The sequence below is a fragment of the Candoia aspera genome, chromosome 3 (assembly GCF_035149785.1).
Source record: "Candoia aspera isolate rCanAsp1 chromosome 3, rCanAsp1.hap2, whole genome shotgun sequence".
In the NCBI taxonomy this organism is placed as follows: Eukaryota; Metazoa; Chordata; class Lepidosauria; order Squamata; family Boidae; genus Candoia; species Candoia aspera.
The window spans coordinates 139,072,780-139,099,628 of NC_086155.1; the positions used below are offsets into that span (position 1 = coordinate 139,072,780).

The 26,849-nt window shown below is 37.5% G+C and overlaps 1 protein-coding gene across 1 annotated transcript in view; it reads left to right on the forward strand.

The window, feature by feature from the left end:
• The window catches only part of BMP6 (bone morphogenetic protein 6), a 95,914-nt gene that overhangs the window by 59,916 nt on the left and 9,149 nt on the right, over positions 1–26,849 (forward strand). Inside the window, exons 2-4 of the mRNA XM_063298872.1 lie at positions 11,358–11,550; positions 24,702–24,850; positions 26,160–26,357. Of these exons, the coding sequence (XP_063154942.1) occupies positions 11,358–11,550; positions 24,702–24,850; positions 26,160–26,357 (540 nt within the window). The remainder of the gene's footprint in view (positions 1–11,357; positions 11,551–24,701; positions 24,851–26,159; positions 26,358–26,849) is intronic.

Sequence of the window (26,849 nt, forward strand, 5' to 3'; positions counted from 1 at the left end):
AAATGTGAAGTGCTTGCTTCTGTTGAAGAGGCAGAGGCTGTCCCCTTCCCCAGATCAAACAGGCAGGAGAGCCCTGAAGAGGAAGAACCCATCAATCAGGAGACTGTAAAGATGATGAGTGAATCTAAAATATCCACTTCCTACAAACTAATCAGATTGCTTTACATCTAATAACATTAATAGAGGTTGATGGGGATCAAAAAAGTTGTTACTCTTTCTCTGAGCCAACTTTGCTATGAATTGTACTTTCTTTTGAAAGCTGAATAGTTGCTAAATAGAACGGGCAAAACATATTTTTGTTAACATTTAAGCACCCCACCATTGCTTGTATGCTGTTAAAATGAAGCCCTTTTGTGTACTTTTGCAGTCTTTCCAATCTGAGTGTTTCACAAAGGAAGAATGGGCACTCTGCTGAATTTGTCTCCCCAGGATGGTATGGTCTCTGTAAAGTCTACATGCAGTATGTTAGAGGGGAAAAAATAGTAGGATTTCCCAAAGATCTAGCAGGCAATTTGACCACATACCAAGTCAACTGTTGAAAGTCAGGGTTGATATGTGGGGGGTGGATGTGATAAAGCATTTGTTCATCCAAAACCTACCTGCCTCTGTGGCAATTCCAATTTAGTTGTGGATGGGGTCACATGTTTTCTGAAGTAGCAAGTCTATGATCTGGGTGTGTGTTTATTTATTTATTTATAAAATTTCTATCACTGCCTATCTCCCCCCCGCACCCCAAGGAGGGACTCTGGGCAGTTTACAATAAAAATAAATTTTAAAATTCAGTAAAAACTATACATCATACATTAAATATAAATATAAATGAAAGGTAAAAATATAAAATGCAATAAAATCCAGATGGCAGTAAGGTTCTACTTCGTGAATATATAAAGGACCATTCTAAGGCACTAGCCATCTCCAAGAATGACTATTCCCTCCCTGCCCCAGGTGCGCTGACAGAACAAGGTTTTTAGTTTTTTACAGAAGTCCAGGAGAGAGGGGACCTGCCTCACCTCCGGGGGCAAGATGTTCCAGAGGGCGGGAGCTACCGCAGAGAAGGCCCGCTTCCTGGATCCCGCCAGATGGAATTCTCTTACAGATGGGGTCCCTAATGTGCCCTCTCTGCATGACCGGGTGGGATGGATCGATGTAATTGGGATGAGACGGTTCCTCAGGTAGCCTGGACCCATGCCATGTAGGGCTTTAAAGGTCATAACCAACACCTTGAACTGGACCCAGAAGCAGACTGGTACCCAATGCAGCTCATGCAGCAAAGGTGTTACATGCGCTGATCTTGGGGCACCTATAATTGCCCATGGGGCTGCATTCTGGACCAGTTGTAGCTTCCAGATACTCTTCAAGGGTAGCCCCTTGTATTGCACATTATAATAATCTATATGGGAGATGACCAGGGCATGAGTGACTGTTTGAAGAGTATCTCGATCCAGGAAAGGGCATAACTGGTGCACAACATGAAGTTTAGCAAAGGCCCTCCTGGCCACGATTTCCACCTGCTGTTCAAGCAGGAGTCGTGAGTCCAGGAGGACCCCCAGGTTCCACACCGTATCTGTCTGGGCCAGTACAACCCCATCCAGAACTAACGATGACAATTTCCCAGATACAGAGGAGCCCCCAACCCACAGCCACTCCATCTTACCAGGGTTCAGTCAAAGCCTGTTGTTCCCCATCCAGCCCCCACAGCCCCCAGGCACCTAGAGAGGGTGGTCACAGCCTCACTTACTTCACCCGGGATGGAGATCTATAATTGAGTATCATCAGCATATTGATGATACCTCATCCCGTGGTGACAGATGATCTCACCCAGCCATTTCATGTAGATGTTAAAAGGAGCGGAGAGAGTACTGAACCCTGTGGCACCCCACAAAGGAGGGGTCGAGGGCTGGATCTCTCGCTCCCTATCACCACCGATTGGGACTGGCCCCGGAGGAAGGAGGTGAACCAGCGCAGAACCACGCCGCCCACCCCCAACTCCCTGAGCCGCCCCAGAAGGATACCATGGTTGATGGTATCGAAAGCCACTAAGAGGTCAAGAAGAGCCAGGATGGATGCACTGCCACCATCCTGCTCCCACCAGAGATCATCCATACGTGCGATCAATGTTGTTTCCGTGTTTGGACTCACAGCTACTGTTTGGACCATAAGTAGAAGCTGTGGCCAGGAAATCCTTTACCTAGCATTGGTGGGCGGCCTGGTTGCAACCCTATATTTTTACAGTCCTAGAGGAACTAATACTTAGATCAAGTGTTTATTATTGGATGTAAGCTAATTGGATGTAAATAATGTAAAAAAAATGATGAAACTAATAAAGCACTAGTTCTCGCTGCCGTTCTTGTGTCTAGGATGCTTGTTTTGTATATATTTCTTAAACTGGCAGACCATGTTAGTGGAGGAAACTGACATCATATGTAAAGTAATATTCTGAAAGCAAATTTTTCTTTCACAGCAGTTACTGTTCTGGAAGGCAGTTTTATAAAATTCCATTTAAAGTGCATGCAAAAGAGTGTGAGACATTCATGGTTTTTTTTTAAAGCCAAACATGAGGTTCATTCCTTTTGATTATAATAAAGTAGCATAAAATAGCCAAAAAAAATCTGTGGTCTAGACTAGTTTGTTCTGCTAATTTTTCCTTAGGTATTTAAAAACCACAAGGATGGGGAATGTTCAGAAATGGCTGTTTGCCAATACTGAAGATTGTGAAACTTTGTTCTTCATTTCACATCTTGTGAATATAAATATGAATATAAAACCACAGAATGAATATTTTGTCCCCGAATGAAAAACACTGTAATGTGATGTATCTCACATATGTGAGTCTCTGGGACAATTCAATAACGATATAGATAACTTTTTCTAGGATACATTATCACAATCCTCCAGTATTAATCATACAGTATTTCTATTTCCAGAGCATTTAAGGACTACTTAAAACAGTCAACAGGGCTGATATAAATTATATAACAAAACAAGCTAGTCTTTTTATAATGTTGGCTATGAATATCGTATGGTTTTCTATATTAGAATAAGCAGCTCTTTTTGATGTGTTCAACACTATCGTACTCCTATGTCAGAATTAAGTAAACTATTTTTACTTTTAGGGTTGTGTGTAACAATGTTTGTTTCCTTTTTGTACATGAGAAAGAATGTTTGCCCATAGTTTGTGTTTTATAATCACAATGTATTATTTTCCTGACTTTTGTGCACTCCTATTTTAATTTACAAGGAAGTGAGTTTTCATGAAGAAATTTTAACGGCATATTTTAGAGTAAGACTATGTGGAACTTGATTGCAGTGTCCAATCTCTTTATCAGATGGACCGAGGCATTCCAAGTATGTTCTAAATCATCAGGAATATTAATTTAAAAACCCTATGTGTAGAAAGAGAATCTGGGAGCTTTTTAAAGAAATCTCTTTTAAACTCTTAGCCAGAGTTTATGCCACATCTGCAAAGTCATGACCACTTACTATAGACTTGCTAACCTGGAATAGTTACTGGTTATGCCACTGAATAATGGGAAGTACAGCATTTTTAGTATTCCTTACAGTGAGATTGTATTATGTTTTATATTGGACTGATATTTTCACCTTCAGAATATGTATTAAAAATGACTTGTAGTGAAATACCACTGTAAAATGAGTAATTTGTGCCTTTTTTCTTAAAAAAATATTCCCCCAAATATATTGCTACATACTAATACGGTAATTTATTTTTTTCTGACCATTACTGGGTAGATAGAAATGTTACTGAAAAATGCAGCTTTGATGATCAGTGCATCAACATGCTATTTTGAAGCTGCATTCAGCTTATCATAAGTAAAAGGCAATGTAAGCTTTATCAGTAGAAAGAGAAGAAAGCAACAGATATCAGTGGATCACACATATGTAATATAGTGACCTTCAGGTTTTTTAGAAGTGATTAAACAAGATTGCAAAAATAACCACCTAGTTTTAATTTTTAATTGATATAGGAGAGGTAGGTAAAAGCATTTTTCTCACAGCCTCATTTCTTAATGATACACAAAGTAGAAAATGAAGCACACTTCTTTTCTTTGTGAATGCTCAGTCTGTGCCACTTTAAGCACCCTGCTTTGGAGTCTTTTAAATAATCTATGCTATTAATCAGAAGATAAATACTTTATAGTGACTAATCAGTCAATCATTTATAAATTTAATAAATAATTATAATGACGAAAGCGATTGAGATTAATTTTTTGATAAGTAACAGCATTTTAGTCTTTATTAATGGGAGCATCTTACTCTGTCACAGGAAGAGAAAATGTTTTTTTTTTAATTTTCTCCATTTGGTATTAAAATAATATATTTACCTTGACTGTAATGAACTTTGCCTTGAAGAGGGGACCCCATTACATCTCTGCCATAGACATCAAGGTGCCTTAGGGCCTCCCTGGTTGTTCTGCTTTGCTTGTTTAGTGTTTGACTGGCACCTACGTTACAGAATCCTCACTCGGTGTTCCATGTTTTTTTGTGAGACAAACAATTGATGGCAATGTCATGTCTTGTAAGTAATAGGGATTGCAATATCTTGGTCATGCCACTGTATAATATAAACTTGCTATGTTGGAAGTGTAAAAAGGACAAGTGTATATTCATGTGATATGGGCGTATTCCATTCTTACCCTGTTTTGCTTTACTATCCATACATTAGTTGATATGGTGTAACAAAATCAGTGTGGTTTAAATATGTGAATATACAGTAGTTTTGAATTATATACCAAATATTTAAAATCTATCACAAAATCAAGAACTATGGGTTTACTAAGCATGGAGTATAGCTAAAAAATGACTAATTCATGATGGAAAGAGAGTGGAACCCCAGGATTACAACCTTAGATTGATAATATGTTTACTTTCTGCCTATGAACTGGCTCTGTATTAGTGTAATGGAAGGATTGATCAATATTATCCCTGTGGTTATGGTTTCATTATGTGTTTAAAAATTGGGCTGAGTGACTTTCTCTATATGTAACATAATATGTTCTTGGTTTTTTCCCCTTGTTTTGTTCCTGTGGTTGTTTTTTTAGTTCTGTTTGTTGAGCTCCTGGTGTAACCTACACACAATTAGTAATAATAAGATAATCTCTGCCATGCGTTTAATTTCCACAAAATGGAAGTTTGAAACAAGCTGTTTAGATGCTAATTCTAGTAATCATTTTTATAGTGACCAATGGTATGTATACTCTCATCACAACAGCAGCTGACACTTTAGAACCCAGGTCAAAAATATAACAGTAATAGTTCTTTTGGCAACCACTACCCCTCCATTCACTAAATATTTATCAGCGGATATAGCCAAAAATGCTACAGTATATGCATCTGACAAGCAGCAGTTGCTATAAAGTCATGTTAACAGTCCTCAGAATTTCAAAGAAAAATATAGTGAAGAATTTATGCCCAGTTGCTTACAGCCAATAAGGAATTCGTTTCCTTTTTCTTTCAGGAGAGGTGTGGGAAAGTTTTAAGTAATAAACATTTGGCAGCTGAGGCTGAATGTTTGGAATCTGAGGAGAAATGGGAGCAGAGTCACCCTGTTTAAGAGAGAATGTGGGAAATACAGTTGGGTGCCGTTGAATCAGGATGAGTTCTTGGTAACTGTGTGGATAAATGTTCACCATTTTGATCTGTCTCAAATAGTATTTTGTAGCTATTCCAAAAACAGCCTTCTAATCGTATCAATCTTATCCATTTCATCTGTTGTTTTCCCCTCCTTTTACTTCCCTCAGCCGTACCAGGCATAGTTATTTCCGTCATTGACTTGCATCACATGCCCAAAGTATGTGAGTTTCTGCTTGCTGATCACTGCCTCAAGGAAGCAATCTTTATTTTTCACAAGATTAATAATGGTTCTTCTTCTAGTCCATAATTTAGAGTCCTCCCCCTTTCTCTTTCTCTTTCTCTTTCTCTTTCTCTCTCCAGCTTTCACAAACCATGCATTATCACTGATTTAAGTGTTCTGATATTTATTGCTATAGATTTAGCCTTATCTTGTTTGTTTGTTTGTTTGTTTTGCCTTCCTCCCTACAATTAATTGCCTCTTTACTTGACAGCACACCATTAATCTTCATCATCTGTGTTTAAGCTTAAGAAACAAGTATCTATCATGTTTTTGCTGTTCACTGTAAGTTCACTGTGTGTATTGGTTGATATTACCTTAATCATCCTTATGTTTCACATTAATCTGTATTTTTTACTTTCTATTTTTATTTTCATAATGTGCTTTTAAAGCCTTTATTGCTTTCAGCTAATGAAGTTATATTAGAAATCTGCCTGTTGCTGTTGTTTGGATCTCCAGTTTTGATTCCAGCTATCAACTTTTCCAGTGTGATCATTTTTATAATATATTCACTGTATAAGTTAATTAATGTAAAAGAAATTATTTTATAAATAGGACTGTGATGAGACAACTTTACTAGTTCTATATTTCTTCTGCTTGCACAGTTGGATCTTTCTTTTTTCTTTTGTGATAAGATTTCCCATAATGGGTTCCTATTCTCTGTAATTAATTTGGATAAGTGCTGGTTTTTATGTTAATTAAAGTAACATTGAGTATCCCTACTAATTTGTTCACCATCTCCAGGTATGGTTTAGGCACTGAGATTTTGCATTTACTTGAAATACATATGAGTTTTTTCCTCTAAATAAATAGCAGTGAATAGTGTCTCTGTGTGTGTGTGATCTTACATTTTCTGCAAATGTGGTTGGTAATAGAGGAAATAGAGGAAGGTGCTGTTGAAAACAGTTCAATGGGCAGGAGGTGCAATAACCAGAAACTAAAACAAGGCAGAAAAGAGTTAGATGCAATCCTTCAAGGAGGATGAGAACATGAGGTCCTCTTGATGCCTGTTCTTAAAATGTGGAGGGTATGGGTCTGCAGTAGATAAGTCTCCTCCGCCAGTGAAAGCTCCACACAGATGAGAACTCTGAAAAATTAGGATCCTCTGTAAGTGACAGGAAAATGAAGCTAGCAGATTGGCTAAAGGAAGTAGGTCCTGTGTTTGCCTCCCTAGGAGGAAGAGCCACTGAACTCAGTGGCACCGCAAAGAAAATGTATATAGATTTCATTGTGCTCACAGCCCAGTACAATGACACCACTCATTTCCATTTTTCAAAAAGTTCAGCCCAATGCCCCAACAACACCATCCCTAGCTTACATGGAGTAAGTTGGGCTAAACATAGCCATTCCATATAGCAGCAGCCTCTGTACATTTATCGAAGAATAAGAGCCACAGAACCCAGTGGAACTTAGTAACATACTGCAGGTTGAGCATTCATAGAATCCCTTGCAGTCTAACACAAAGCACTCTATTAATCTGTTTCCTTTTTGCAAACAGAAGCAACCCCCCCCCCAAAAAAGTTTAGCATACCAGGGATATCCACCTACATTTCCACCTCAATTTATGATGCATTAATCCAGGTTTAACAGATCCATTCATAAGGAAGCAAGGAATCTATGCCTAGTAACCTAAAAGTAAAAGCCAATGGGACTTACTACAGAGTAAGAACATACACATTTATGCTGCCAGAGCCCAGATTTCCATAGTCCCTTTTTTTCTATATGAAGATGTGCATGCTAATGTGCGTGCATGCATAGAGGAGAGTGGTTTATATGTGACATTTTGTGTGTATATATAGGAATGTGGATCAATAATTTTAGAAGTGGGGTATCTTATTTTACAGGCAAATAATTTAATCAGTAATTAATATTAATTTTTTAGTCCCAAGAACAGACTTTTTGGTGTGTGGCCTCTGATGAATGAGTATATGCATATACAGTATACCCAGTTGTTTACACGTACTCATATGCATGTATATCACATGCATACATTTGTTGGAGAAAGCAACTTATCAGATTAGTTTCAGTAGAATCAGTAACTCCACTTGACAAGACATGGCAGTTGGGCACTGCACAACATGTTTATGTTTGTATTTTTTTCCTCTGTAAATCTCCCTAAATTTCCTTGGGAGGGGTTGTCTTAAATTCAGGGTTATCTTCTTTTGGGATAATACACACAATTGAAGATGGGTGGTGGTGGCAGTTAGAAGGATTTCTTGTTTTAGATGAGAAACAGGGATATGGAGAAAAATAATACCGAAATAGAATGGATAGTGGCAGCGTCCCAACAGAACAGAAAACTGCTGTATCAGGAAGGCATTCCTTGGAGCTCTTGAGTGGCATCCAGCCAGAAAAAAAGGCTAAGTACAAGAAAACCCAAAGGAGGAATAGGATGTGATCAGGGAAAAATGAAGTTCATCCTGTTACTGTAGTGATAAGAAGTCCAAGCCATGTGACTTAATGTCCAAACTTCTATCAACCATAAGCAGATTGGAAATAATCTTATTTTGTGTTCTCTGAGGTGTCCAATAAATACCTAAGAGGCATATGATATTAAATGCATTTTAAGATCAAAAAGGCTAGTTTCACAACTTTTCAACTAACCTGTAATTCAGGTACAAGAACAGATCATTCAAACCTATTATTCCAAATCTTATCAGTAGTTAATATTGATTATATATATTCGTTTCCATTTCTTTATATGAAATTGAGCATCAGAGCATAATTGAGAAACCCTTAACAAATGTGGAATTTCAGTAGAAGCAATAAGATCAAAAAGTCTCAGTGGCAGAGTTTAAGTTGCTCTTCATCCCAGGTTAACTGTTAGTAGCTGCTGAGTATTGTAGCTGGCAGAGAAGGCAGTTTGACCTCTTTGCAACTGCTCCATCTTTAGCCACTAGATTTTTTTACTATAACCTTCTTCCTGGAAATGAGTTGGAAATAACAATTTGTATGGTTTTTTGGGTGAATGATGCTGTATTGTGGTAGAAGATGCGGAGAGTGTTAGAATGTTCATGGTCTTTATTATTTTTTTCCCCCCACTAATTGAAGTTGCCCATTGCTATGTGCTGACAAAGTGAGAATGAGGTACGTCATCGCTATTTTTAAAAAACTTTTATTGTGATATTACTGAAAATGTTTCAATCTGCTAAGTACATCTTCAGTTAAAGTTTCAGCTTGAAAAGAGTAAGTCATAAAGAAATGTAAATAGGATGGTTTCCTACTATCTATAATATTTCCACAGAGAGCGGGGGGTTATAATATCAGTCAGATATGTCCAAGAAAGCATAATTTACACAACTTACATTTTGTCACTGATTTATAAAATCAGAAGCTATACGTAGATGCGTTAATTTATAAATTACTTTAAATTTCCACTAGATCCTACTTGGCAGTCTATATCATATCATGATAGAATGGGAAATGTGTTCATCCTTTACATGAATACTTTTCTTTTTGGAGTAGACTTTATGTTATTTCAACAACAACAACAGCAACAATGCCATTTATCACAATGTAATACAGTAATAGTAGAAACTGGTCAGTAGCAGGATTATCTGTTCATATTTCTAAAAACCTGAATCTTTTAATAACTAGTGATAAAACAAATACTTTGGAAATATAACTTTATCATTGTACACATATTTGTAGGCACATGATTGCAGCTTTAGTATTAAATTCTGAAATGTATTTGCAATAGAAAATCCTACAAATATTTAAATACATGACAGGTGGAATGTAAAGCACACCCACAATAAAGAAAAGTTAATGTGCTGTATAAAAATCAGGCTGAAGAAAATAATAATTAATCAACTCTGTTCTTGGCTTTATTTGATGGGTAATTAATAATAATAATAAAAAAGAAACATTAAGCCTGGTTCCTTCTCCTCTGTTCAGGGGCAGCAAGTACTGTATGTTGGAGATGTTATACTCTCATTAGAGACTTGATTGAATTTAAAATTAGTAGTGAAAGAAGGGGCTTTTTTAAAGGAATAATGTGTAGCTTTGATACAGTTTTAAAAGTTGCAGGGAGGAGATTACACCACAGTATTTAAACGTGAAAGAAGCAAATGCTTGTTTTTCAAACAAAACTATTTGCATTGCTATAGCTGTACATTGTTCCACGAATAAATAGAGTTGTAGTATCAAAGATATAACAGTTCTGTTGTCAGGACAAAGATAAATGTCTTCAGCAAAGATAATGTCAAGATTTTTGACATGAAATGAGTGAGGGCTTGGCTTCATTTGCACACAATGGTGAATCACGTTGGTGCAGCTGAGTGGAAAGGAATAGAGTTCTAGTCTTACTGTGTCCTGGCTTTGCAGCATTTTCAAGTCTGGGATCCTAATTTAAAGTTAACTTTGGTTAGCTTAAGGAACCAGTTTCTGAAACCATGGTTGAAGGTGGCGTGTATAAAACTCCCAAGTTCCTGGTTCAGACATAATGCTATGCCAGAATTCAGTAAAAGTACTAGTCATATAGGGGGGGAAAAGGAGAGGAGAAGGGAATGCTTGACCTTAATGCGTTGCTTAGAGTCATTTAGGCCTGTCTACATGGAATCAGTTCATAGTTTAGCATTATGTACAGGTAGTCCTTGCTTAGTGACCACAATTGGGACCGGCAACTCCATCACTAAGTGCCGCAGTTGATAAGTGGAAAATCACATGACTGTGACAGACTTACGACATCACTTCCTATTTCGTGGTTAAGCAAACCATCATGTGACTGCGGCAGGCTTATGACGTTGCTTCCCATTTGGTTGTTAAGCGAACCATCACATGACTGAAACTTACGATTTTACTTCTGTGTTCTCCATTAACTCTGCTTGTCACAAACTGGTTGGGAAGCATGCAAATGGCAATCACGTGACCGTGGGACTCTGTAACCATTGTGAATGTGTGCCTGTTGTGAAGCACCAGAATAGTGCAATCATGTGACCGTGGGACACTGTAATGTTTGTGAGGATTGGTCGCAAAGCTGTTTTTTTTTTTTACACCGTCATAACTTTGAACAGTCACTAAATGAGGCAGTTGGTAAGCGAGGACTACATGCATAAGCCATCTAACTATCTTATTTCTTTTTGTCAGTGATAGGTTAGTGCCATTCTCAGTGTTAGAAGAAATGGCAAGATTTGTGGTAATGGTCTTGCATTTTGGTGTGTCCAATTTGACACTGCATCTGAAACATAAGTAGATCTGTATATACCACATGCAAATTCTTTGGACAAAAGCTAAGACCCAAATAGAACAAATACTGTTTCCATTTTTGTTAACATGAAATTGTTCAATTCTGGCTATTTCTTTTTTTTAAATATTATCTTTCATCTTATAACTTCCCAGTTATAAGCCCGATCCTATTTCAATTTTTCTGAGGCAATTTTGTCATTTTTTTTTTTTAAATGCAACCTTTATTTTTGAAAATTAAAGTGGGGAGGGAAAGCATAGAACCTGTGGTTAAATTATAATTGTCATCTTCTTGTTTTTTATACAGTTGAATATGACAAGGAATTCATGCCTTATCAGCATCACCACAAGGAGTTCAAATTTAATTTGTCTCAGATTCCAGAAGGAGAGGCTGTTACTGCTGCTGAATTCCGAATCTACAAGGACTGTGTTTTTGGAGGCTTTAAAAATCAAACCTTTCTGATTAGCATCTATCAAGTATTGCAAGAATATCAGAACAGGTTTGTGCTTACCGCTAAAATTGTGAAACCAACATAGGCATAAAAGTTCAGATTCTGTCATCTACTTCACAAACCATTTTGTTTTAATTCTGTGGGATTAAAGACTTTTTTTTTTTTTTTAAAGATCATTATTTCAGTTTGTACTGTTTTAATTTTATACATAGAAAAGATTTATAGACTTTTCAAAAATACTGTGTGGGATTAGTAGGAAACTTGTTTTCCACTGCAAAGATTCTAGAATCTTAAGAACTTGTTTTTGTGCCCTGCAGTTCTAGCAGTTATATCCTAGAAAGTCATTATATAAACACATAAATGAACACACAAGAGTTATGTACTTTTACCTTGATATTCTAGAGACAGGTTTGGTTAGAAATACTTTTATTCTATCTATTTGTTGGTTTTTCCCCTCACTTAATTTAAAATGAAAAACTGCAAAAATTATGGCTAACATATAATTGAGGGGAGGTGTGTTGTTACGGTATATTTGAAATGTACTGTTTCCTTTTTCTGTTGGGATCAAACACTTAGAGCTTGACAGTAGAGAAGTAACATTTTATTTCAAAAAGTAAGTCAGCAAAAGTCTAAGATTCCAGCAAATGCTTTATATAAGCTAAAAGCAAAAACCTTTTTTTTTACTTAAAATACGGTCTTTTTTTCCCTTTAATGTTATTAATGTAGCTAAATTTCATAACATTGGTGAAAAGGTTTAAATTATGATGATCTAAGCTGAAGTTGAGCCAAAGAGAGGTTGCTGTGCTGTCAGTGCTGGGGGCAGAATGAATGCTTTTAGGTGTGTACTTTGATTTGGTGGATTAAATTTAGTTGAAAATTGATTCAGTGAAATCTAGCTTCTATTATCTCAATCCTAAAACAGTCTTAAAAGTTGGGACTTATGAACTTAAATTGAACTGAAAGCCAGATTTTGAAAAATGAAGTGGCACAGGTAGGCTGAAGTGATAGAATTTTAGATGAACTCAATCCTTTGCATTTAGCAAAAAAGCATATTAAGACATTGTTCAGTATATCCATGTTTTCTGATATACTAGTTTGCTGCACACAAGCATCCTCAAATTGGGCATTTATACATAGTCATTTATGTGGGGTCAGATTTCTACCAGAACATTTTGGAACATGTTAATAATGGTAACTTTACCTATATGAGGAGCTAGCTCTCATAACAAGATACCAACACTGATGGATGATGCTATATTAGAGGTAGAACTGTCAGGACCAAGCCTGCATCTGACTTGGATTCGGTTTCACTTTCCAAGTCAGAGGAGGAATTAGAAACTTATCATGCTGGATTTGGAGAAACGAAACTCCAGCATGACCCAGTGGAGCAGGAAGACTCCACGACGCTGATTGGGCGAGATCCAGAGGGGGATTTGAATACACCAATCAGCATGTGCCAGAGATGCGCTGAAAAGCGCACGAAGGAGAAGGCAGCCCAATTGGCTGCAGGAGACTCCAAGTGCACCAAGGAATGGGATAAAAGGGAGCAGCGCAGACAGCGTGCTGCTGGAGACAACCGCTCCTCAGGACCTGCAGCGCCAGAAGAAGACTCCTTACCAGCCTCAGAAGTGGCGTCTGAGCTCAAAGAGGAGCTTGACTTCTGAGAGAGGGATCTTCGCACCCACTGCATTTGAGGAATCCGTATTGCCCGAGCCTGGCAACCAGCTCCTAGCATCCAGCATTGAGAGCTCCCGTTTCTCTCAGCAGTGCAACCGAGCCAAGGGTTTTCCATGCCGCTGCCTATCAGCAGCTTACTGTAACCGCTCTTCGCAAACCCCTGCAAATTTCAGGGGTTGGTATTTGCCTTGCTCAGGATCTGAGTTCATAGCACACACGGTGCCTCCAGTCGCGTCAAGCAGTATTCCAAGTTCCAAGCCTTGTTCCAAGTCTCCTGCCCAGTGAATCCAGCCTAGTCCGGGGCTTCCAGCTGAGTCAAGCAGCATTCCAAGTCTTGTTCCAGGTCTCCCGTCCAGCGAATCCAGTCCAGTCCGGGGCTTCCAGCAAAGTCCAGCCCAGTGCCAAGTTCTAAGCCTTGTTCATCTTCTGCAGAGATCCAGTCTAGTCTGGTGATTCCAGCTGAGTCCAGCCTTGTTCTGAGTTTGAATTTCGTGCTCGAGATTCAGTGTATTCCTGTTTGGAATCGTAGCCTTGCCTCCAGATCCCTTGAGCCAGCCGCCTGGTGTCGTGTTGCTCCAGATTGATTCCAGTTTGAGATCTGTCTCCAATACTTGTGTTCCAATTGGCTCCAGCCTTCCTTCCAGAGAATACCTAGAGTGCCTTGCTACATTGCTTAATCTTGATTACTCCAGTGTCCTTATTCTAAGGACTTATTGATTGTAAATAGTTCTTAATAAAGAGCTTTATTGAGACCTGGTTTGGTGCATGGTCTGAACAGGACAAGAACAATCCCATTTTAGAAATAATATGGCTATATTAAGTCTTTTCCTTATGATGAACTTTGCTCAGATGTCCTTAAAATAAAGTTTGCTAATACTTCCTTTAAACAAGTGAAAAGGGAAAAAGAATAGTTTATCTTTGTTTTATATTTTCTGGTAAAACCAAGGATAACGTGCAAAGTGCATAGTTCAAGAGAGGGCTTATATTTTAAATATAATGTAAAATAATCCAGGAAGAGTGGATTTATTGCATCATGTTAGAGGAAATAATTAGGGCAAGATTGTAGCTATGTAAGGACTGTGTAGGCAGTCAATTGTAAAGAGTTGTAAGAAAAAGAATGGGAGAAATTGGAATTGGACTTTTATGTTTTGTAGAAATATTTGTTTCTCTCCACGTTATACTAGCAAAAGAAATAGATCAGGACTTATTTTCTAAATAATTGATTAGCTGATGATCTATAAACAATAAAACAACTTGGTCAGAGAAATTTTCTTCACACATTTCAGGACTTACCGGACACATTAGAAAATTCCAGGAAACCATCTGTCACTAAGCTGGGGCAGTATTTCCTTTTATGTAGAATTACTTTCATTATTAAAAAAGTCAAATCCTATCAAGTATATGGAGTTAGAGTTCTGGCCCTGCCTCTGACATGCACTAAAAAATAGCTTCCATAATTGGAGCATATGCAAAATCAGGTGTATAAAGGTAAAATAATATGCAGAATTATTAAGTAAAACTACTGGAATGGATCATAGAATTGGAGCCTATTTAAGTAAGATTTTTTTTCATACATAGGCTACATTCAGATAGGCGAGAAATGTACTACTTTTTCTGGTCCAAGAGCTGAACTCCAAAAATAGTGACTGTGCCAGGACAAAAACTGAATTCTGTCACATTAACAACTTTTGAATGTCTCTGGGAACTGCATTCAAGGATTTGGAGGACAGAAGTTGTGCATCAGTTATGTACCTCTAAGAGAGTCCGTTGCCAGACATCCATTGTCTAGCATACATCCATGTTACTTCCAAAGAAGCAGATGCTGTGCTGAGCAAGTCATTTGAATGAAGGAGTGATATATAAAAAACACATCAATTGTCACATATAAATTGACATGAAAGGGAAAGTATGGAGTGGGATATAGAAGCACATGATGTACTTTCAGACTTGCAAGATTCTGTTAATGTAACCTTATAATAAAGATAGAGCAAATACTCTTGGGTGTTCTTTTTGTCTGGACTATATCTCAAGGCTGACATCAATCTTGCAAGTCTGAAAGTACATCTCTCCCCCAGCCTTTAAAGTCCAGGAAACTAGGGGAGTCCCTTCTGAGACATTTGCCACATCCCCACTCCTTCTGCAGGCTCAACTGCCTCTTATCTCACGGTTGTCTAGTCTGTGGATCTTCCTCCTGTCTCCCAAAGTCATTCCCACGTACCTTTACACTATGTGACTATAGTTTTGAATATATCATTGTTTAAATTTGCACCAGATTATTATTTAATTTCACAATGCATCTTGAGGGTATATTTTTTACTACTACTATTTGTCATAAAGGTAAAAATGGTACTAATTGAGAGTATAATTAGCCTAATGTGACTTATGCATACTTTTTCTATTTGATAAGAGATTTAAAAATACTTAATAGCTACAGTGGGGCTTTCTACTTTATCTCTTTAAAACAAATTTGGGGGGAATGTTACGCTTTCTGATTTTTACTCATAACACTGCAGGCTGCACTTTGTCATATAAAATAACTGGAAAGATTAATTGCATTATTCTACAATAGATCAGGCTGATCTTAACAAGTCTTTGAGAAAATTACAGTTTCTCTCCAATTTTTGTAAAGGTAACAACCTAGTAACCGTAAAGTTGTGATAAAATTTTACCTTTTTTCAGGTGGCACCATCTCACTTGAAACCATACTATTCACTCATCTATTCCTCTATGTTAGTTAATCTTTGATTTAATATCACACTCTGGGCACTGATGTTTGTTAACAAAGGATGAGTTGCACAGTCGTACTGAAGTTGAACTAGTTTTTGATTAGGATTGTTCCTGTGGGTATTCTAATATATGATTGGAAAATATGGGGAGAAGAAATAAAATGGATGGAGCGAAAGCGGGATGAATTCATGAAAGGGGAGCAATTCCTTAGGATGGCACCAATGCCTTGGGAAGTAAGTTGGAGATTAGGTATGCTGTCCTTTCCTTCTTCTCTCTTTTTGGAAAAATGTGCCAGAAGACATATTTAATCATTTCTGTGGGGACAGAGCTACTGTGAAAATTATTATAACAAGAACACGTAAAAAATAATGCGAATTGCTCCCATCCTATTTCACCCTGTAAGAACTGATCTGAGTATCCAAACCTTATTATTCCTTAGGGAGAGAAGGTAGAGGACCTGTCTTCTCCATTTCTTCACTGGTGATGCTATACGGTACAGTAACAGCAATAACAGGGCTTTCTTTTCTCAAGTCCACTTTCCCCTTACAAATGAAGAGCACAGAATCATCATTGTTCAAGTACCCTATCAGTTGTAAAGGCAGCGCTAATCACAAACCAAAACTTGGCAGAAGTTTCAAGCCTGACTTAGTATGGTAATCATGGTTATGTCTTTCCCAAGGGTAGTCTGTGAAAAAAAATGAAGGAAAAGGGATGGGGTGAGGAAAAATAACTAGAAGGCATCTTACGAGGGTATAAAGAGGAGAGTTGCCTCTTGCTTCCACAAGGAAAAATGTTTCAGTTTAGAATGAGTCAGATGACTGTGTAGCCATTCAGCTCATTGTGTATACAGTCTTGTTTTTGCAGAGCCTTGTGCTCCATTAAGGAACATGGAAAAGAAAACAGACTGAACTGGGAGCAGCCTTTGGAACCACAGTGCCATAGAAGGCAACAAACACATCTCTGTCCAGATATCTTACGTGTCTTCTTCATTCAAAATATTATACATTGTTTTTGTTGCCCGTGCTCATATTGTAAGCAATCACTGCAGTCATTGTCATGTGCCCACTGAACAGAATTTATGTCATGAATAAATATTGCCATTGAAGTATCTTCCAGATACTTCACTCCACTCTAAATCCCACCCAGGTTTGTTATAAAAATTTAAGAGAGAGCGTACTGAAGAACTGTAAGGGACTTTCAGCACAAATAATGCTTCTGCATTATTGCTATTATTAGTATTGGATTGGATCCACATTGGCTATACTGTATTCTGAATGAACAGACTCTGAAAGATACCAGCATCTCACAAAAGCTTCCAATGGAGAAAAGGAATAGGTAATTTTCAGTAATCCTCTGTTTTGTCTGCATCTTCTCATGTTCTTCCTGCATCTTCAGGCATGAGCATTTGATTCAACCAAGACCTGAATTCTGACGCAGAACAAAGTAATTTGGAAACAGTTTTTCATTTACACAGGATAAAGCAGATGAATCTAATCACGCTCCATTCTGACTCTGGCCTACCCTGATCCATCCATCCATCCATCTTAAAAATAAATGTAGAATAAGCATCTTCAGATCATTTCTTAACAATGGGCAGAATATTGGTTTTTAACCTTCTTTTACTTGAAGCTTGAATCCTGGAGGTTTGATCCTCTTTGTACCTTGCTAAATCTAGACCTTCCTGGAAATTTCTCTTCATTTTGATGGCAACCATTAAGGAAAAGGAAAGGAATGTTATTTTAAGATGCTACTTATAATACTTGATTCCTCTGGTTGGGTTTTTTTTTTTTTTTGAGGTGATAGATGAGAAGTACAGAGAACAAATGATGGATAATACAAACCAAGATACTCCAGGACTGATTATTTAGTACACAGTACACAGACCTTAGTACTCCTTCCTCCTATACTATACTAAACAGCTAATTTATTAAGATTATACGGCAGTAGTCAAAGAGAGAGACTGTACTATATGGTTGCCCCTTTTGCACCAAAACTGCTTAATAAAGAGTGGCCTAGTGCCTATGTATGATTTAGTTTAGGGAATAATAATGCTATGAAGGCGTGGCAACTTATTCCTGCTACTAATATTCTTTTGCTGTGTTGCAGTATGGTGTATAATAGCAAGACTTAACATATGTCAGTATTTCCAGCACTGATTTACTTTATTTATTTATTGGTTTGGGTATTGGCTGCCAGTCCATCAAACCATTCAAGGTGGCATTCAAAGGTATTTAAAAAATCCCCAATGTAACAGAATGTCAGAAAAATCAAATAGCATCAACCACCCAGAGAGAATACAAAAATTAATCAAGTCATAGCAAACTAATGGGTTCACAAGACCCCATGGCCCAGGGCTTCCTGGAGGAAGGTCATTAAGGCCTTCCTAAAGGACAGTAGGGTTGGGGCTTCCCCCCTCCCCCATGTTCTCCAAACAACAGGAACTCCTAGTTCTATGAATGTCTAATTGAAAAAACAAGGTAGTGGTTAATGTACTTTGCAGTTTGTGATATATCTTGTTTTACAATTCTTAGGGTAGTGATAAAAAAGGATAAAGCAGGGAATTTTAAGTGATAGTGAACAGTTACTGTTGGGGTTCAATTTTAAGTCTAGAATATCCTTGTGCAGTTTGCAAGTAGGATTCACCCTTTAGAAAATGTACTGTATAGTTTCCTCAAAATAGTTGAAAGAGAGATGCATTTATTTAATTTGCTTCATTGTATGTTGTACCCATTATTTAAACATGCTGTTCAAATACTTAAATATGAAAAACATACCTTTAAAAGACATTTTTAAACTGCACTTTCATAGATTGCATGTGTATGCAGAACTCAAAAAGTTATACCATCCACCAGTTTTATTACTGGTATTAATCTTGGGCAGTATCTATCACTTACTTAAAAAAAAAGAGAGGGATTTGAATTCTGTCCCCAGTTCTTCCAGATCTGTGCTAACAAGCAATAGCATCCAGCTGCTCCACATGCACCTTTTATTGTACATACTATGCAGGGCTTCATCTAGAAGAAGGTTAGAACAAAAGCTTCTGACATAACAATGAAATAGCCAGAAATTAACTTTTTTTCTTGATATCACCAAGAGAAATTATACAGGTCTGTCTAGATATTGTAGATTTCTCCAGCCAAATGAAGTTTTGTAAGTATTTTTTCCTATTCTTCCTTCCTTTCCTCCTCAGTTCTTGTCTGTCTGCTTTAACCCTATTAAGATAGATGTTTGCATTACTAGGTCATATACCATCTTACTGTTGTTTACTGGTAATGCATGTTTTTGCATGGAAAAGATTCCAGTCTTAGTCCCTAAGTTGTCTGTGATGACAACACAAGATCAGCGGTCTGACTTGATGTAAGGCAATAGGTCTGTGCAAGGTTTTGGATTGGAAGGCAGAAATGTTCTTCAGCGTATGTGTGGGCATGAGCATTTCCTTTAACTCACAGGAAACAGCAGCTGTAGAAGGAAGCCATGCAATCCCAGAAAAAGACACAGTCGCTTTCATGAGTTACAGACAGATGCTGTGTTTGTGCTCCTTTGCTTCAAAGAACTTTTTTGCTTTCATATCTGAATCACTGTGCAGCTCTAGAAGGCAGTTTCCTGTGATCTTAACTCAGAAACAGCTCAGAAGTGGAAGATGGAAGTGAATGTGCTACTTCTGAAAATTTATTATTTGAGGATAGCTTCATGTCACTTAATCATCAGATGCCTGCCTGAGATGAAAGGTTACTCATAAAAGAGCACTGGATTGGGGGAAAGTATCAGTGACGTATGGAGCAAAATAGCTACAGAATTAATCAAGTCATCAACTTTAACCACATTAGGAAAGATACATACATACATAACTGTCACAACTTCAGTTTAAAAAAAATAAAGCCCGAGGTTACCAATATGCAGAGTCTAGACTGTTATGTCAATGTGTCATTGAAGAATAGTAAACATCCAAAAAAAAGTTGAGCATGAGGAAAGTTTTATTGAGTAAGGATAATTAATAGCTCCATAAATTGCTGTTGATGCGTAATGGTCCTGTTAAGCACCTGGGTAACAGTGACCTTTGAAGACAGGCCAGAACCTGCCTTCTGGCCAGTTCTTAAAACGTAATTAAAATAAAAGGCCCCTCTTTGAAACTCAATAGATTGAAAGAAAATGGTCTGTTTATTCTCCCTGAATTTAAAGAAATATATCTGGCTAGCTGGAAAAAACAACTGAAGAGTTGGACAGTAACTGTAGGAAAAGGGACTTTTTTTGGTGTATACCTAAAGCTTTTTTATTGCTTGATATGATGTATGTTTAAGAGAAAGAGGAAAATTATTTTTATCTGACAGTTTACTTATTAAAGCAGCAAAACCAACTGTTTTACTAATTACACAAAACTTTATAATGCAGTCAGTGCTAGAAAAATCAAAAGCTTCAGGGTTCTTTCCTATGGCCTTAGAAAGAACTTTAGAAAAAGAAATTTCAGATTGCATTGGAAATATTGTAATCAATTGCAGAGTACTTGTCTCATGAGTGCTGTAAATATGAAGTCAGGATATATTGGTTAAAAATAGTATGTAGAGTTGATATTTATAAAATAGCAAATGAACAGTCTTCTTTCAAAGCTGGAGCTAATTTTTCCTTTCTTGAGAGCCTTGTGGTCTAGAAATGTGGGATGGAAATTCCAGAAATAAATGATTTCTGTGTGAGCTGCACATCTATCTTGTTTAGGTAGGCTGGGTGCTGTTGTTTGTAGATCATCTGTTTGCTGACCTTATTTACTCTTGCAGAGGTTTGCTGCAGTAAAAATTGTGTTTACAGACATGCACATACACACGCGCGCACAGATTCACAAAACCACCTTATATGGCAAAAATATCTATAGAACCTATTGACTTCTCTAGCTACAGTAGCTAAAGACTGCATTTGGAGATCTTTTAAGTGTGCATGGTATAGCAGTTCAAATGGCAGGACTGCAGAGAACCAATCAAATCCCAGTCAATCTAGAAATTTAGTGGGTGACTTTCATCCTAATCTACCTCATAGGGTGAGGATTAAATATGGGGGAGTGGAGCCAAATTTCCTCTCATAGAAGAAAGGTTGAAATATAAATGTAACATGTTTATTCCATTTTTTTGCTATGTAAGTGGACATTAAAGTAACTTGCAGTCACAATCAATACCATAACACAGTAAGAACATAAATAATAGGCTATGCACTCATTGAAAATGTTTTGGGAAAAAGTGTTTTGGACCTTATGGGAGCACAGCACCTCTCTACTTTTAATAAAACAGTGCCTTTTTTCAGGGTACATTGTGAGCCCCCTGCCAAAAAAAAAAAAAAAGGTATAGCTAACTCTATAAAAGCGGCCAGATCTTTTTCAGGTTCACATAGAATCCTAAAAGTTGATGCTACTTTAATGAATAGCAGAAAAGTGCTATGCTCACTTCAGTCCACACTATTTTCAAAACTTGCTTAGCTCTAATAAAAACATTGATGTTCCCAGGGAAGGCTAGGGATACAAGGAAAAGATAACATGTATCATGACATCATCATGCAAATGATGCAACATCTGTGCCAGAGATCATAACATCATTATATAATTTGTGTCATTTGCACAATGACATCATGATGCCTGTATCATCATTTTAGCATCACTGTGACTTGCTACAGATTCAGCTGCTAATAAATAGTGAGAACCAGTTTGGTGTAATAGTTAAGGTGCTAGACTAAAAACTGGGAGGTCACGAGTTTCAGTCTTCCCTTATAGCTTGGAAGTGAGCTGAGGAACTTCTGGCCAGTCACTCTCTTAATCTAGCTCACCTCATAGGAAGAATAGGAGAAGGGAGTATTATGAACGCTGCCTTATGTTGCAAAAAATAACGGTTGGGGGACATAAATCAAGTAATACATTAATAACAAATACTGCTGTCAATAATTGATCCTCAGCTTTCAGTCACAGAAAACACAGCAACAAATCACGTTTTTTCTTCTTCTCATGCATATACTTTTGGATATTTAAGGAGTTATACCAGGATCCCACTGAGCAATGTTTTCAGATTTAGAGGTTTTATCAATGAAACATGCTTTGCATGCATACTGCTGCAATGCTGAAGTGAAAGCTAGTGTGAACCTCGGAAGAACACCAGGTCTACAGAAAAACAGATTTGTCAATTTTGCATTTTTTTTTATTTCTTTTCTTTTTTGCAATTTAAAACTCATTTTGTATTGTATTTTTTTTAAAAAAGCTACAACTGCATATGTGTACATGCCTTCTTAAGCTTACAGTATTTGCGATCAGTTAAATGGGGACAAAGGCAAGTACAAACAAAGGGGGGCAAGTTTTGACAGAGGGTTGGAGCTACATTCTTTCCACCAAATGTAGAGATCCAATTTAGTCATTTGAACTTGCTCGTTGTGCTGATGGCTAAATCTGCAGTACTCCTTTGTCGGACTGTACAGCTCTACTTTCCAGAATTTTTTTTTAATAAGCTAGGTGGAACACCCAGATTGGAACGTAACCTGGGACAGTCCCGGTCAAACTGGGGATACATGGTAACCCTCTCTCTTTCTCTTTCTCTTTCTCTTTCTCTCTCTCATTCTCTCTCATTCTTTTTCTCTCTCTCTCTCCACACACACACTTTTGTAACCGTTTTTTTTACTATGTGCTGTTTTTTTTGCAATTGCCCATAATATAAAAATGTATTTGCCAGTATACTGTATTTGATGTATTTCTTTTTCTAACGTAAAATAAACACATGTTAATTGATTTTTTAAAAAACCCTCAAGAGAAGTATATTGCCCAGTTCAAAGAAATGTAAGTACTATGGCTCAGTTTGTGTATTGGTTCAGAAATGATAAATTGAGTAAGTCTGTGTTCAAATGAACAGAGTAAGTAGCTTTTTATTTTTATTTTTTTACTTTAGTGCAGTTAATACACTCTTTATTTAAATGTTAGTTTTAAATCCTACTAAATCATGTACAATCCCTCTAGATTTTCATTAGTTTATAAGAGGACCAGTCTTTTCTGTTATATAAAGCACTGCTTCTCAACCTTGGCTGGCTGAGGAATTCTGGGAGTTGAAGTCCACACATCTTAAAATTGCTAAAGTTGAGAAACACTGGTATAAAGTGTTCAGGAACGGTTAAGTGAGGTCAGAATTAGGAATGGAATCATGCGGCCATCTTGAAGGACCCCCTTAGAACAAAGGCTGTAGAGCATTAGATACATCATCCCTGTCAACCAACTTGTTTCTTTAATGGTGCAGATTAGGTGGTGTCCTGCTTTCCATTTCTGTTCTGCTGCTGTTAGGTACATAAAAGGCTTAAGGCTGGAATAACCAAAGGCCATTCCCTTTGGGACTGTCCATGCTAATTACTCACGGTATTGTTTCCGGTGGCTCTGGAAACTTCTGTGCCTTTCGATATAATGTAGACTGCCATTAAACTCTGTGCCCTTTTATCCCTTGCCTGTTCTTCATGTCACTATTTTCCTGCTTTTGCCTTCTTTTTATCCTGGTTCCTGCTAGTGAGCTGTTTTTTTTTAATGTTTGCTAAATAAACATTAAGCTATATTTTTTGCTAACAGTATTGAGTGATGTGCGTGCTTGCTGTGATGTTGATATAGGGATTGACTCAGTGTGTACTGGGTGCAAACTAAACTGGAAATTACCCACAGTAATTTTCTAGTGGCAAGAAGCCACTCAGAAGCGTCACATACCCTGGGTGTAATGAAACAGTGTCTTCATGTACCGGATTGGGGGGGGGGGGCATCAGATAGAGCTCTTCAGGACTTGAAGTGATTGTTTCTGGATAATAGGATGTGACACGCTATCTCTGGGTGCAGATGGGAGATACAGTACTCTTTTAAAATATTTCTTCATTTTAAAGAAGAAATCTTTGCAGGAAGAACAGTTGTCTCTAGCCCATTTCCCCTCCCCCCATTTCTCTTACATTCAAAAATATGGTCACTCACTCACATGATTGATGATATATTCCATTCTACCATTTGATTTCTTTTATTTCATTAACCTGGTGTATGTGCATACACCTAGCTCTCCACATTACATGAAATGAGGTGGGAGTAGAATTCTAGACTCTTTCTCTTCAGAATAAGGGTATATAAGTTTCAGGCATTTGAAGAGTTCCCATAAAATACTTCATGTACAAAGTAGTATACCAGAATATGAACAAGCTGAATCAATTGATTTGTTGAGTTGTACAAATCCTTTGAAGGAGATGCCTTGCAATAAACAGGAGAACATGTGAAATATCTTTTTTTGAATCATGAAAGCAGCTGTGTCTTGTTCCAGTTGTGTTGGAACATACACTGTTGCTTCAAACAATGCTCCCATTCCCTTAATTTGTAAAAACCTATATCTAATTATATCTCAACCTTCTCTAACCTGGTATGTTGTACTACAGCTCCCATAGTTCCATAGTAACATAACCAATACTGGGGAATTAAAAGAATTCTAATCCTACACACTAAGTAGAGACCCAGTTGGGAAAGGCCATTACAGTAAAGGTAATTTAGGGCTACTGTATCTGAGTTGCAAATTCTGGTTGACCACTAGATGGCAGAAAACAGTTTGAGCTTACATCTATTGGTCTTCTGAATCTCTGCAGCCTAGATATGATAGTCCTTTAAATAATGGCTCCATCCTTATAAAAGTAGGATTAAAGATCCTGATAAAATAACAGTGATACACAATGTAATTATTTTTACCATTGCTTTAACGATTTCAGTATTTAGTGCAGTCCTTTTCATACTCCTAAACTGTTGTTTTTTTATCCCATTTGTTCTCCATCTTCAGAGATTCAGACTTGTTTATGCTGGACACCAGAATAGTATGGGCCTCAGAAGAAGGCTGGCTAGAATTTGACATCACTGCTACTAGCAACATGTGGGTGATAAACCCTCAGCATAATTTGGGACTCCAGATGAGTGTGGTGACTAGAGATGGTAGGTATTAGACCAACATATTTTAAACATCTGGCCATTGACCTTGTCATTAATTGGAAGCTATGTTTATAGCATTCAGCTGTGTTGTGATCTGGCTCATGTAGTCACACAGCTGTGATATGATAGCTGGGCTCTGAATCCAACAGCACAGATTGAAAGCTTCTTGTCTATTTTATCCCATGTCTGTAGCTATGAAATACTGAGAATTCCTGGCTTGTGAGTATTGGTGGCGGCTGTTGAAAAACTCACTAAAAGTACTTCTTTGTAGGAACGACTACTACATATAGGGTAATTGAACCATTGCCTAGGAGAAAGATAGGAGCTTTAATACGTTCTCTTGACTGGATCAAAAATCATACTGCTTACTTTTCTCTGTAGACTAGCAGTGGTGATGTAATGTCATAATGGAAAATATTGCATCAGTCTATCAGGTCATACATCTGATGAAGCTGTAGAACTTAACTTGTATAATGCTGGTGGGGGTCCTCACGCTACATTTCATTGTTGCAAAAGGCTACACATCTTCTGTAGTCGAACAGGTTGGTAGAATATCCTTTGGCTTCAGCTGAGGGGGGAGCATCCCATCTTTAGGTGCTTAGCCAGATTCAAATATTGCACTAAGCCACATACAGCTTAGTTGGCTTTGACTTAGCGTGCTATGCTAATTCAGCCATTCATATTTGTAAACTGTGGTTTATAGATTATCACCTTGTGCAAATCCAACAGATGAAGGCTCATGTGATGCAATTACTAGGTGATTTTTTATTTATTTATTTTTTATCCCACCTTTATTATTTTTATAAATAACTCAAGGCGGGGAACATACCTAATACTCCTTCCTCCTCCTATTTTCCCCACACAACAACCCTGTGAGGTGCGTTGGGCTGAGAGAGAGTGACTGGCCCAAAGTCACCCAGCCAGCTTTCATGCCTAAGGCGGGACTAGAGCTCACAGACTCCTGGTTTCTAGCCTGGTGCCTTAACCACTAGAGCAAACTGGCTGATTTATTGTTTCCCATTTGTTGTTAAAAAAGACTTTTTGAAGAATAATGATGGTTGCAGGAAATGTTACGCAAGACAAAAGAACTGTGAAAAATAAAAGAAATTTGATTCAATTGCAATATTCATGTCTCATGTTATAATTCTTAAATCTATGATATTAGCTATTGAACAGAAAGAACAAGCAGGGGGAAATTAAGGAGGGGCAGCAAAATGTTACATGTATAGAAACAGCTGCTTGGCTCAAAAGAGCTATTCAGAAACACTGTGCTCTTTATATGACATACTGCCTTTCTTGGTTTAATTTATAGGTCTCAGTATAAACCCTAGAGAAGCAGGACTAATAGGTCGAGATGGTCCTTATGATAAACAGCCTTTCATGGTGGCTTTTTTCAAAGTGAGTGAAGTTCATGTTCGAACTGCTAGGTCAGCTCCCAGCAGACGCAGGGACCAGAGCAGAAACCGCTCCACACAACCTCAAGATGTTTCCAGGACATCCAGTATCACAGGTAACCTCTTACCTGCCTGCTGGGCCATGCTTATTCATTACACATCATTTTTGAACACTTTAATTTATGAATTGCTTTTAAATCATATCTATTTCCTTTCCTTTCCCTTCTGCAGTTATTTATGTTAAATAAAAGAATAGCCCAAACATTTTAATTGGCCCTTCAACTTTATGCACATGAAATCATGATTAGTATACTTTTGCAGTACTTATTTGTTAAGTAGAAGTAATTTTCCATATGCTGTCCTTAGAGACATTGATTCACAGCCAGTTTTGAAGCCTACCAGTCTCAGATTGCTTTTAGCGTAGAAGATGATCATTTAATGTATGTACCAACCCAGTTACAACAGAACTTTAACTTGGCTGACATCTTGTATTGGTAATGTCTTGTGATCATAATGTCATTTTGGTTAAAGAGCAAAAGAAGAAATAGTGAATCTCAAAGCTGTAATACAGAGTCGTCGTTCTTAGATTACCGTATTTCTGGTAAAAT